General features: G+C 39.2%; 1 protein-coding gene across 1 annotated transcript in view; it reads left to right on the top strand.

Moving 5' to 3' along the window:
- The window catches only part of LOC135210884 (uncharacterized), a 137,347-nt gene that overhangs the window by 91,663 nt on the left and 30,875 nt on the right, over positions 1 to 14,809 (top strand). Inside the window, exons 3-4 of the mRNA XM_064243813.1 lie at positions 5,454 to 5,622; positions 8,014 to 8,168. Coding sequence (XP_064099883.1) covers positions 5,454 to 5,622; positions 8,014 to 8,168 — 324 coding nt within the window. The remainder of the gene's footprint in view (positions 1 to 5,453; positions 5,623 to 8,013; positions 8,169 to 14,809) is intronic.

Below are 14,809 nucleotides of genomic sequence, written 5' to 3' on the forward strand. Positions count from 1 at the left end.
ATAGTTTTTTTTTTTTTTTTTTTTTTACAGGAAACTAAAAAAAGTACGACACCGATCTTCACAAAGTTGTTTTGCAAATGGTATTCAAGGACAAAGGGCTAATCTCTAAGATCATTTTCCCCAAAAAATCTGACCTCGGATAACAATTTTCTAGCTCAAACATTTATTTCGATTAGGTTGGAATAAATTCAGACGTCCACACCAGACCTCTTCATTACTTTAATACCTTACCGGGGTCCGCTTTGGAGCAAGAGCCCGTGTTGGCATAACGCTCTGTAATCTAAATCAGTCAACCAAAAAACCAACCAACCGCTCAGACGTCGGGCTTGGTTCTGTATCATGACCTTCCGCCAGCAGCAGCTTGAAATTGTTCATTATTCGTTATTTGCTATCGGTTTTAAGAGTTCAGAAACCCATGAAATTTTTATAGGGATCATCCCGAAACCAAATATCAATTCCTAAATGTTTTTCGGGGAAATGGTGGAACTTTGCATGGACGTGTTGCACGTCGACGTTTGTAGAATTTCTTCAAACACATACACACAATATATATATATATATATATATATATATATATATATATATATATATATATATATATATATTACTATTTACTTATTGCTTATCATGAGCATCTGTTTTGAATCAGTAACTTTTAATATTTATATGTAACTTGCATGTCGTCTTTTCTAATTCATCTTTTATTTTATTTTATTTTATTTTAGTTTTGCCATCCCTTTTCTTGACATTTTCGCACCCTTAGATACTTGCTGAGTTTAATAATAATAAAAATGTTAATAATAATAAGGGTAATAATAATAATAATAATTGATAATAAGGTCTTTTATAAGCACTGTGACACTGCGGATTTCGACCATCTCATTGTAACAGGCGTTTGTTCGAATCCCATATATTTCCCATATATTTGATGCAATGCTTACAGAAGCAAGCGTATCCCAATGATAGAGACAGTGGAGCAGAGAATCTTTTGTGGTTTAATACTGAAAATACACGTATCTCGTGAATTTGACAAGGGGATTCTTCAGTAATGATTATTTTTTTTTTTCTATCACAGTCCTCCAATTCGACTGGGTGGTATTCATAGTGTGGGGATCCGGGTTGCATCTTGCCTCCTTAGGAGTCCATCACTTTTCTTACTATGTGCGCTATTTCCAGGAGCACACCCTTCTGCATGAGTCCTGGAGCTACTTCAGCCTCTAGTTTTTCCAGATTCCTTTTCAGGGATCTTGGGATCGTGCCTAGTGTTCCTATGATTATGGGTACAATTTCCATTGGCATATCCCATATCCTTCTTGTTTGTTTCTATTTTTCAGGTCTTTGGATACTTAATCCGAAAATTTTCCCTTTCGTTTCGTTCTTTCAACTCTGGTGTCCCATGGTATTGCGACATCAATGAGTGATACTTTCTTCTTGACTTTGTCAATCATAGTCACGCCTGGTCTATTTGCACGTATCACCCTATCTGTTTTGATACCATAGTCCCAGAGGATCTTTGCCTGATCGTTTTCTATCACTCCTTCAGGTTGGTGCTCTTACCACTTATTACTGGAAGGTAGCTGGTGTTTCTTGCACAGGCTCCAGTGGAGGGCTTTTGCCACTGAATTATTATTATTATTATTATTATTATTATTATTATTATTATTATTATTATTAATTATTATCATCATCATCATCATTCAAAAGATGAAACCTATGCATATGGAAGAAGCTCACAGGGACCACTGACTTGAAATTCGAGGTTCCAAAGAATGTGGTGTCCATTAGGAAGAAATAAGACGAGGTAAAGGGAATACAGGAAGAAGAGACCCCACTTATTAAAAAAGAAGAAAAAATAAGCTAACAAATACATAAAAACGTATTGCACCCTCTCTTGAACTTTGGAAGTTACATTAATAATAATAATAATAATGATAATAATAATAATAATACTAATACTAATAATAATAATATACTTACGATACGGAACCGAGGTTCATCCATCATATTTATTTACATTTTCCACGCGTAACCTCCTCTGCTACCTACCATCAACGTAGAATTTCTGTTGCAACGTTTGCAGTCTTGGGATGATAGCTTGCCTCGGAAATCCAGCCGAGGGCCAGTTTGTTTTCACCACTGCCCCTTATAAGTATGCAGGGCGAAGCTACCTTTCTCCCAGCTCCAAACCCGTGAACAACAACAAACAACAACAACAACAACCATACGGTCAGCAAGAGAGTCCCGGGGTAATTCAGTCCCGGAAAGTACACAGAATGAAGCTGCCTTAGGCCAACCATACCGTCGGAACGATAGTCTAAGGGTAATAAACTTCACGTTTAGACTCTCCGCACCTCTCTCTCTCTCTCTCTCTCTCTCTCTCTCTCTCTCTCTCTCTCTCTCTCTCTCTCTGTCATATTGCTGTCCTTTTGCTGTATGGGTACACTACAGCAACAAGAATAATCCCCACTCAGGCTGAAATCTCACCACCTCGCTGTTCCAAGACCTTCCGTCTTTCAAGAGAGACTCGGTCTATTGTTCCTTTAGGGTTAAGCTCTATTATTTTCCTTAGATTTTTTTCTTCTTCTAGATTATCTTCTCTTCTATCGAACCCTGGCTGGATACGGGAATGAGTAGGAGGCCTCATTTTCCCTCGCATTCCCTTCCCTTCGACCTGTGCGTTTCAAAATAAAGCAGCAGATGATTTATGTTGTTAAATATCAGGGCATCCAAACGCAAAAAACGCTGTTGGGCGATGCATTATATATCAGGCAAGAGGTGCTCCGCTCTGGCAGAGGGACGCGCCTTCATGGAGTGCACTCCAGTTGTTTACATTGCTGCTGGTAGATTGGGGTTAAGACCGGGAATGTGATTAGTTATTTATGAATTTACTCAGACACACTGAGAGAGAGAGAGAGAGAGAGAGAGAGAGAGAGAGCCTTATGGATGTGAGGTTATCAGACTGGGAAGCATATCAGAGAGAGGTTTGAAGGATATTGATACTCTGTTAAGACACATTCTAGTTATATATATATATATATATATATATATATATATATATATAGTATATATATATATATTACAATGTAAGTATTTATATATTATTTACATACACATAATCCCATGCAATAAAGCGTGGTGATAGTTAACAGATGCCTTTGATTCTTCAAGTATTGAATCAAGAATGAACAACCGCCCCCCCCCAAAAAAAACAAAAAAAAAAAAAAAAAAAAAATCAAAAAAAAAAAAAAAAAAAATCTCACCAACCTGAAAGCTGATCAGCAACACGTCGATCACGGCCCCCCCCCCCCCCCCCCCCCCCCCCCCCCCCCCCCCCCCCCCCCCCCCCCCCCCCCCCCCCCCCCCCCATCCCCCCCCCCCCCCCCCCTTCCTTACCCTCCCGTACCTCACTCTCCCCTTCTCATACCTCCTCCCCCTTTCATACTGATCTCCACGCCTCTATCTTGCATAAGGCCTCTTACATCCTGAATATTAAGGTGTCTTCATTCCAGCGCCTCTCTCTCTCTCTCTCTCTCTCTCTCTTCCCAGATTCTGCACCCTCGTTGTTTGCCGTTTATTTATTCATAAATGCATTCCTTTATGTTTGACGAGCGAGCTTTTTCATTTTCAAATTGTCGCGCCAATAAACTTTCATAAACTATCATATTCAGGTCTATATTCTTACTCGGATTATTTTCGTCTGCTATTGCCTCGCACTAACGAGCCGAATTTATGTTTATGCATTCGTTTATTTTTGACAAACACGCGTTTTTTAATGTTGAATATTACTTGACCAGAAACTTTCTAATTCGTTTACATATTTTTCTGTTTTCAGTTCTTATCTGACTTTTCGTATTACTGTATACCAACGAATCGGATTCGCGTATAGTATGCCATTTAGCAAATGGGATTTCCCACTCTTATTTCTTCTCCGGTCTAACACTCTTTCTTCCTCCCCCCTACATATAGACGGGTGCAACCCCTCCACCCTCTCACTCACTGTTTATTCTAAATTTGGTTATTAATGACGAACAAACGCTCAAGATAACCAATGGAGGTATTATCGTATACTGTCTTCTAACAGCAAACTTGGAGATTATTGTGCAAATGTCTTAGTATTCACTGCAGTCGTATATGGCAAGGCTTCATTATACGGTGCCAAAGTCCATCTGTTTGTAAATGATTGTTTGAACTCCTTTGCGCAGGATCCATTAGCAGTATGCCATTGTGTTGGGGACGAGGGGTGGCAGTTTGCCATGTCAATTGGAATTTTTTGTATTTTGCTTCGTGAGAGGTTAGTTTGGTGGTCTCTCACTCTTGTCATGTGAGAGAGAGTAGCTTCAGCGATTACAAAATATGCAAAGTGCAGGAGCGCTCAAAGACTTCGGTCATAACAGTGGAACAATCTCTGCCATTAGGGCGGATATAACATTAAAATAAGTATATAAGTTTGTGTGTGTGTGTTTGTAATGCAAAGTCGTGTGCAAATTATACTTCGATAATAGTTCCTATTTTACTTATATTAATGTTACAGCCGCACTAATGACAGAGATTGTTCCGCTGTTATGACCGAACTCGTTGAGCGTTCCTGCACTAAGCATATTTTGTAATCACTGTGGTGTGTGTGTGTGTGTGTGTGTGTGTGTGTGTGTATGTATGTATGTATGTATGTAGATATGTATGTACATTCGTGTAGGACAAAAGGAGCAAATTAGTTTTTCTCATAATAGTATAATACTAATCGTAACAATGAACAATGCTTATCAGTAATAAACTGCAGTGGCTTTGGTTTAGGTTACAATAGTAATAGTAGAAATATTTTCTTATTAATAACATTGTCGCTTACAACTGTGTGACAGTGGTCACAACTGCGGTGGTTTTAACATAATGTATATTATTGATATAGGGCTAATGTGGGTCGGGGTTTCAGTTGTAGCTCTGATGTGTTTGGGTCTGTGACAAGGTAAGAAAGAAGTCTCATTTCTTGTGTCATTCGAATTGTTAGGTTAGTGAAAAAAAATGCGATGTTTCCAGTAGAGTTGTGTGTTTGCATGCAGTGCATTTGATTCCTTAAGAAAGATATTACTCAATTTATTTACTCAATAATCACCATTCGCAATGTGTGACCTTGACTAGACGTACTTGCACAGGCCGGCTTCTTAAAACTAACTTGCCACCACCTTGTTTAGTAACTTGTTTAAAAAAATATATAAATAGATAAAGAAATATGTATGTTAATTACTAAATGCATTAGTCAATTGAAATGTTTTTATGCTGTGTCCTTTGTTTTTGTGACTCTTGGATTTTATACAATTAAGATAAAACCATTCACTTCAGTGTATTTCATAATGTGACTCCCTTCAGGCGGCCATAGTTGCCAGCTACGTTGTTTTTGCAAATTTTTCGATCATTTTTTACTCTAAACAATTTTCTCTTTTTTTTTTTCCTCCTTCTAGGGCGTCGCCATGTGGTCGTCGGTTGTCGGGGGCATCGGGGGAGGGGGAGGAGGAGAGATGCCAGGGGCACGGCATAAGCATGCAGTCTGTGTGGACCAACCGAACGTTTACTTACTCGGGGGACGACATGGCAACCTTCCGCTGAAGGACTTCTGGGTGTACGATCTGGGTAAGTTTCTCTCTCTCTCTCTCTTCCTCCTGGTTGACATCAGGCTATATTACATGACATAGACTTTATTTCTCTCCCTCTCTTGTCTGAATGACTCATAAAATTATATGCTGCAAAAAGTCCATTAATCTCTCTCTCTCTCTCTCTCTCTCTCTCTCTCTCTCTCTGGTTGACATCAGGTTATATTGCATGGCGTATACTATATCTCTCTCCCTCTTGTCCCAATGACTCATAAAATTATATGCTGCAAAAAGTCCATTAATATCTCTCTCTCTCTTCTCTCTCTCTCTCTCTCTCTCTCTCTCTCTCTCTCTCTCTCTGGTGACAACAGGTTATTTTACATGGCATATAATATCTCTCTCTCCCTCTAGTCTGAATGACTCGTAAAATTATATGCTGCAAAAACTGCATTGATTTCTCTCTCTCTCTCTCTCTCTCTCTCTCTCTCTCTCTCTCTCTCTCTCTCTCTCTCTAAAAATGAATGATGGCATCATAAAGTTATGTAACTCACCAGTCTCTGTCTGGCTCTCTCCCCTAAATAACACCAAATGTCAAAAACAATGCCAAAACTTCACAGGTGACGTGTTTTTGATTTCCCTCAGTTGAATCAATTAATTGCTTTTCAGGTCTGTTTTTAATTGTTAATAATGACGCAATACAGACACGCCTCTCTCCTGTGATTATCTGATTTTTGAATCAATTGTTCATCTATATATATATATATATATATATATATATATATATATATATATATATATATGATATATACCTATATATATATTAATATATATTATATATTATATATATATATTATATATATATAATTTATTAATATAGTTACTATATATATATATATATATGCATTACTCCATAAATGTGTGTGCGTGCATGCATTTATATAATTGTGTCGTGTATGCATATATATATATATATATATATATATATATATATATAGTGTATATATATATAATATATATTATATATATATGATTTATTGTTTTCCCTGTATTTATGGACGTTTATCTGACAGAAAATGCGGATTGACGGTGCCAAGTAATGGCACGGTTTTGGTTTTATCCTATGGATGAGTACACATAATGATCAATAATTAATAATAATAATACTAATAAGAGTAGTAGCCCATTATTTGCAGAAGTATCCAAAAAAGGGGGATTTTATTCCTAAGTCTCAGCTATTCGCTAAATGTGTTGGAGTAACTGACCTCTTTGTTGCTGTAGCCTTGACATGGTGTAATTAAAAAAAATATCTGAGTATTGATTCTCTTTTGTGATTTTTTTTTATTTATCTCTATATTGTTATGATATTTGCCTTTCGGGCACCTTCGAAAAAACTCGCTAGACATGGTTGTATTTCCACATTTATTTCCGCCATGGAAGTTGTGTTATCAGTTCCGTTTGTTTGTTTGTCAGGAGGTTACACAAGGAAAATCTCCGTTAAGTTTTTTGTTTGTTTGTCAGGAGGGTTACGCAAGGAAAATCTCCGTTAAGTTTTTTGTTTGTTTGTCAGGAGGGTTACGCAAGGAAAATCTCCGTTTAGTTTTTTGTTTGTTTGTCAGGAGGTTTACTCAAGGAAAATCTCCGTTTAGATTTTTGTTTGTTTGTCAGGAGGGTTACGCAAGGACAATCTCCGTTAAGTTTTTTGTTTGTTTGTCAGGAGGGTTACGCAAGGAAAATCTCTGTTAAGTTTTTTGTTTGTTTGTCAGGAGGGTTACGCAAGGAAAATCTCTGTTAAGTTTTTTGTTTGTTTGTCAGGAGGGTTACGCAAGGAAAATCTCTGTTAAGTTTTTTGTTTGTTTGTCAGGAGGGTTACACAAGGAAAATCTCTGTTAAGTTTTTTGTTTGTTTGTCAGGAGGGTTACGCAAGGAAAGTCTCCGTTATGTTTTTTTGTTTGTTTGTTAGGAGGGTTACGCGAGGAAAGTCTCTGTCAAGTTTTTTGTTTTGTTTGTCAGGAGGGTTACCCGAGGAAAATCTGCGTCAAGTTTTTTGTTTGTTTGTTTGTCAGGAGGGTTACGCAAGGAAAATCTCCATGAGGGACAAACCTTTTTGAGTGGATTATCGTAGAAATCGGTAACCAAATGTAATCATTTTCTCTTTGGGATTGATAGTTCTGCCTCTTGAAAGTTTACTGTCTTCGAGCGCTTTCTCTGCTTTTTTAGAGCAATTTTTAGTGCCTCCATCCGATATTTATATTCAGGATTAGGATGCTTCCGTTTGGTATGAGTACATGATCAGCATTTCGAAATTTCATGTTTCAGGATATTCCCATGTAGTATGATTACTATTTTGGGTCAGAAAACGTAACTTAATACCTGTGACTACAAATCTGATTATCCCGGTAAAACCTCATGAAATCCTTATTTACATTTCCAGTGACCAGAACGTGGCGGGAAGTCCGGGATGACACCGGATGTCGACCGCCATCTTTGCAACAGCACACCATGATGGCGGCTGGGGACAAGCTCTTCGTGTTCGGGGGAGAACTTTGTATGTCCAACGAGACCCCGCTGTGGATATACCACCCTAAGGTACAAGGCTTTCTAGTTTTTAACGGGAATGAATTGTGTTTATATAATGAGCAAGTTTGAATAGAATGTAACAAATGAGGTCACCTCTTGGTGGTTTGCGCATGTGGTAAGAATGAGATGCAAAGGACAGGTTCGCTGAATGGCACGAAGTGTAGAAGTCTTGGCATTAGGAAAGTTTAGAGATGTGTATGATAGATTTGTTTTACAAAGATGGTTAAAATGAATAGGAAATGGATGGTGCAATATTTGAAACAGGTCGATGTAGCCCACTGCTGATGCAACCCGTCTTGACGTGTGACTTTTTCAAGATAAGCGAATATCAGCAACAGTCTAGGCGTAATGAAGTAGTTGTGAGACTTATGTATATATATATATATATATATATATATATATATATATATATATATATATACATATATATATATATATATATATATATATATCTAATAAAAGGAGCCCATAAAAAACACCAAAATGTAGAGAGAAAAGTACTATATTTCAGAGACTGCTGTCTCTCTCTTCAGGTATATGAATGAGAAAAGTTTACAGAAAAGGTGGTATTTATACCAAGAGATCCGTCCCACAAGTAAGCCAATTTAGGTCACCCCCGCTGATAATCTTCCTTTAATCTTCTTAAGCGTTGGTTGAATGAAAACAGACCAACAAAATTCCTTTTCTTGATGTTTTAATAATCAGAGACACGACAGAATACAAATTTACCATATACAGAAAACCAACGTTCTCACTGTCATATATTCACTACTTTAGCTATCACGACATTACTATCAAGTAGGTGTAGCTAGCAACCTATTCTTAAGAGCCTTACGAATTTGTTCCCCAGATTTCCTGGAAAAAGAATTTGAACTAATTCGCAAACAACTTTCGTCTTTAAAGTATCCTGACCATATAATTGAGAAAGCAATTCAAAAAGCAAACATAATTTTCTACCGACCCCCTAAAGACAAGACCAGAGACACACCCAACAATAAAATAAAAATTCCTCACCTGGAGACGATTAAGAGAATAACCCACACCCTTGGTAAATCCAACCCTTTTGCATTTACCTACCAACACCTTAGCCAAATCCCTGATTAACGTCCCACAAAAGACATCTCCCAAGGACTCTGGGGTCTATGAGATCCCTTGCCAAGACTGTGACCAATCTTACATCGGATTTACAGGTAAATCACTTCCCCAGAGATTAATACAACACAAACGGTCAGTTAGGTATGGACAACAGAACTCAGCTATTTTCAACCATATAAATGAACATAACCATAGAATAAACTGGAATTTGTCGCGTGTAATTTATAGCAGCAACTGCCGGTACAGAGTCAAATGATGGAATCGGCCTTCTTTAATAAAAGAGAAGCAGGTAATGAACATCTCAAAAGGGGCGTGGATTTCGGATGTCGTCGACCAAGTTTTCATTCAACCAACGCTTAAGAAGATTAAAGGAAGATTATCAGCGGGGGTGACCTAAATTGGCTTACTTGTGGACGGATCTCTTGGTATAAATACCACCTTTTCTGTAAACTTTTCTCATTCATATACCTGAAGAGAGGAGACAGCAGTCTCTGAAATTATAGTACTTTCTCTCTACATTTGGTGTTTTTATGGGCTCCTTTTATTAGATGGAATTCTGTTGTTACTGAACATTTTTACCAGTCTATATATATATATATATATATATATATATATATATATATATATATATATATATATCTATATATATATTAGATATATCTATCACAGGAAAACAGCAATCTTTAGAGTATATTCGCAAAGAAACAAGGGAAACGTCTTCTGGTAATTTAACAAAGCTACCCCTCTTTACATGGCATAACCATATTTAATTGGAGCATTTCCTGCTTCCTCAAGTCACTCGCCTTCTTCTCTTCACTTGGGATGGTAATTTTCTTAGCATTGTAGTAGGTTTTCTGTGAATTTTAAATTTATGTTGGTATTAGGATGAGGCTTTTTAATATGTTTTATGTGTATAAATCCACTTTACAGCCGTGATGATGGGCTGGACCTCGAAAAGTCGCTCAATAAAGCTTTGTTAAATTACCAGAAGAGGTCCCCTTGCTTCCTTGCGAATATATATATATATATACTATATATATATATATATATATATATATATATATATATATATATATATATATATATATGTGTGTGTGTGTGTGTGTGTGTGTGTGTGTGTGTGTGTGTGTGTGTGTGTTGTGTGTATTAATAATTGAGATAAATTACCATTTTTGAGGTTATAGGAAGAATGTGGAAGAATGTTTTCATATATTTTAACACGAAGCCGTAGTTTTCTTCTAAGTAGGAAATGTTATTTTCAGTTTTATGCTCTCGGTATTTCGTGAATCATTCGAGTTGTTCTACCTGACATACTTGTAATTATTTTGGTAGGAAATCTCGTTTAATTGTGCATGCTTTTTTGAAAACGTTGCTCCATTGATCGATTTTAAGTAGAATCCATCCTGTCTCAACTGTTGTTTTTGCCTTATGGAAGTGGAGGAAATTTGTCTCCAAAGTAGATTCAGAAGTGTCTTTTATTTCCTAATTTCTCATACACATCATGTTTTAATCAAAAGGTTCGAACGTTAGTATATGCAATGAAGGCAGTTAATCTACTAAGGTGGGTTAGTAGATTAACTGCTGATTTTCGTGGCCTATCAGTTCCAGGGTCATTGCAGGTCTTGATACTTATCCATTTTTTCTCTTTCTTTCTCTTCAACTCTGGTGGCCCATGGTATTGCGGCTTCAATGAGTGATACTTTCTTCTGTTTGCACTTATCACCCTATCTGTTCTTATACCATAGTCCCAGAGGATCTTTGCCTGATATTTTCTTCTCTTGTCTATTTCTCCTCTGGTTTGGTTCTGTAGTTCCAGTCTCTGGTTGTTGGTTACTGTCATTGTGGTGGTCAGTTGCTGGATGACGACCTCCAAGTACCTGACCGTCTTCCCCTTCAGTTGGATTGAATACCTGGCTGCTGTTGCCAGAGATTCCATTTACGTCGTTGTCGTTTAATCCTTCATTTCTTCCCATCATTGCTGAGTTTTGCTATTTAGCCCATAGCTGGACCCTACCCCATCAGGAATAGGTACTCATTTACAGCTGAGTAGACTGAGGAAATTATGGTAAAGATCCTTTCCCAAGGAATCAACGCCGAGGAGAGCGGTTACCCATCCAACGACTGACCAGCCCCAATGTTGCTTAACCAGTCCATTGACGACCTAACCCACTCTGCCAAGGCGCCAAATTTATTATTATTATTATTATTATTATTATTATTATTATTATTATTATTATTATTTAAATTGCTAGGAGACCGTTCTTTAGAGTTCCTTACTAAATTTCATCGAAGAAAGCAGAGTACTAAACGTCAGTATCGCATCTTCTTGGCAAACTGATCGAAAATCAATGCATCAAGAGTTTTGTCGTCAGCCTGAATCCACACGAGATCAGACTTTTGTCAGCTGCCAGTCAATACCCATGGATGGGGGGAGGGAGGGGGGGGGAGGAGTTATTGTTGCGTACAACAAACGCATCCATCTTCAGACTCCGTATTCTGAAAAGAAGAAAGATCTTTAAAGAGCCTCTTGTGAATCGGTAATGAAAAGCTTTTTGTGTGTATTAAAATATGAATGAAGTAACTTAAGCCTTCCTTAGATTCTGCTATACAAGTGAACAATAAAACACTTGTATTTTAAAGCACCTGCGTTATTCACAGGTGGTGCAACGGGATAAGATATCTATTATTATTATTATTATTGTACTTAGGAAGCAGACCCTCTCTCAAGCATGCTTTATTAAAAGTTATGGCTACTTCAGCAGCGTTACACTTGTAGAGATTCTTCTTTATTTTCCGAATAGCGGCTTTTTCCGTGCTACTTAGACAGGCTAGTAGACCGCCTGTAGGTCATGATCAAATACAGTCGGAATTGGTGTATATATTTGAATTTTACAGATAAACTATGATACCATAGTCAACAAAGTCATTAACGATATCTCTCTCTCTCTCTCTCTCTTGAAGCAAAGCGAGCTTTCGTCTGGAGTTGCCAGACATCCTCGGGCTGGGAAGCTGATGATGGACTGATCTTGGAGTTGTTGTTGTTGTTGTATTAAGCCAACACTTCTTGTTGGCACGGGCCTTTCCCTTGTTCGGCCCGTAATCTTGGAGTGGTGTCCGTCCTCCTTTATATTTGGGGTTGACAGCAAGGGGTCTGCCCCATGCTGATCTACTATTGGCTGGTGGCGGTAGGTCTTCGTTTTCATTGGTGCTTGAGCCGGGTCTCAAGCCACTTTCTCCGCATTGATGGTTGCGATGCTGTAGGTCCTGCAGCTGTCTAGACCTCCTGAGCGGCGTGTTTACGTTGATGGGCGTTTCACTACGCTGCAGGATGTCACGGCTAATTTGATTTTCGTTGGCTGCAGGAGTACCTCGTTCGGGGGCGTTGTCTTCCGTGGAGTTGTCGTGATCGGTCGTGTCGTTGTTGGTGGCAGGTCTTCTCATACTCGTAGGGAGGAGAAATTCTTCCTGCGGCGTATTTAGTGTTGGTTTTACTTGCTGGATAAGAAGCGCCTCCAGCAGGCGTAACCGACGGGCATCTGGGGCCTTCCCGATGATCTTCGTGTTTTGGATGATGACATCCCGGGAGATGGCCTCTTGATGTCTGGTACGGGCGTGATTCTTGATAGCCCCCTCTTGGGCGTGGCCTGAGAGTCTCTTCGACAGGCACATGGTAGTCATACCAACGTAGGCGCCGGTGCATGTGTCTGCTTCAGGGGGTCTCGTACCTGCGGAGAGGGGTTATTTTCCATAATAAGGTCGCGCGTCCTCCGATTCTGGTAGTAAGTGATCAGGTCGATATTCTTGGTGTCATCGGTCGGGGATACATTTTCAGAAATGATTTTCTTAACGGAGTCCTCTTCTTCACGGTAATGGGAACTCATGAAGGCTTTGTAATACAGCTTGATATTTTCCGGGGGGCGGGGTTGCGGGCTTTCAGTACCGTACCATTTCTCCAAGGCTGTACGGACTTCTCTGCTTATTAATTTATTTGAATACCCGTTATTTACGAGCACTTGGGAGGGGCGGTCGAGTTCCTGATGAGTGTCCTGCCAGGTCGAGCAGTGGGAGAGGGCTCTCCTGTCGAAGGCCCTGACGGTCGTGCTTTTGAATCTGGCGGGGCACTCGCTGTCACCGTTGAGGCAAAGTCCTAGGTTGGTCTTCTTTGTGTAAACAGAAGTACGGAGGCCGTCTTCCGCCTTACTCACAAGTACGTCGAGGAAGGGGAGCCGATCATCGGTGCTATATTCAACTGTGTAATTCAGCACGCTGCACTGCTGAAATGCCTGACGGAGAGCTTCTACCTCATTCTCGGCGTCGACATGAACAAAGATGATATCGTCGATATAACGTCCATATCTGCGGGGATCCTGCATCCTGGCGAAGACTCTTTCCTCCACGGTGCCCATGTAAAAGTTAGTGAAGAGTACCCCCAGTGGGGAGCCCATCGCTACGCCGTCCTTCTGGCGGTACATCTGGCCATGGTGGGTGGAGAAAGGGGCCTTCTTTGTGCAGAATTGCAGATCTCTAGCAGCATACGGAGCGAGGCTTCGGGTATGTTGAGGGGCGCCGCCGACTGACTCCTGTAGACACGCTCAAGGATGATGTCAATGGTTTCGTCGACAGGCACGTTCGTAAACAGGGACTCTACGTCCAGCAAGGCGATAATCTACTGACGACTGCAGGCTGTACCGACTCGGGACGTAGGGGGTCAAAATTTAGTTAAGACGTTTAGCCAAGGCGTACGTAGGGGCGGGCGTCTGGCTGATGATCGGCCGGAGGGGGTTTCCTTGTTTGTGATTTTCTATGTTACCGTATAGGAGGACGGACACCACTCCAAGATCAGTCCACCCTCAGCTTCCCAGCCCGAGGATGTCTGGCAGCTCCAAACGAAAGCTCTCTTGCTTCAAGAGAGAGAGAGAGAGAGACAGAGAGAGATATCGTTAATGACTTTGATGACTATGGTATCATATAGTTTATCTGTAAAATTCAATTATATACACCAATTTTGACTCTGTATTTGATCATGACCTCTATAGGCGCTCTACTAGCCTGTCTGAGTAGCACGGAAAAAGCCGCTATTCGGAAAATAGAGAAGAATCTCAACAAGTGTAACGCTGCTGAAGTAGCCATTACTTTTAATAAAGTATTATTATTATTATTATTATTATTATTATTATTATTATTATTATTATTATTATTATTATTATTATTCAGAAATGAAACCTATTCATGTGGAACAAGCCCACCAAAGTGGCCATTGACTTGAAATTCATGCTTCCAAAGTATATTATTATTATTATTATTATTTATTCAGAAGATGGAACCTATTCATATGGAAAAAGCCCACAGGGGGCCACTGACTTCAAATTCAAGCTTCCAAAGAAACTGGTGTTCATTCGGAAACAGTAAGACGAGGTTCAGGGAAATACAGAAAAAAAAGAGACCTCATTTATAAAAAAGATAACAATTTAACAAATAGATAAAAACCTATTAAAATACAAGGAGAATTGTATTATGCTAGTAATGTGTTGCACCTTCGCTATGAACTTCTGAAG

Source organism: Macrobrachium nipponense, chromosome 4 (genome assembly GCF_015104395.2).
Source record: "Macrobrachium nipponense isolate FS-2020 chromosome 4, ASM1510439v2, whole genome shotgun sequence".
NCBI lineage: Eukaryota > Metazoa > Arthropoda > Malacostraca > Decapoda > Palaemonidae > Macrobrachium > Macrobrachium nipponense.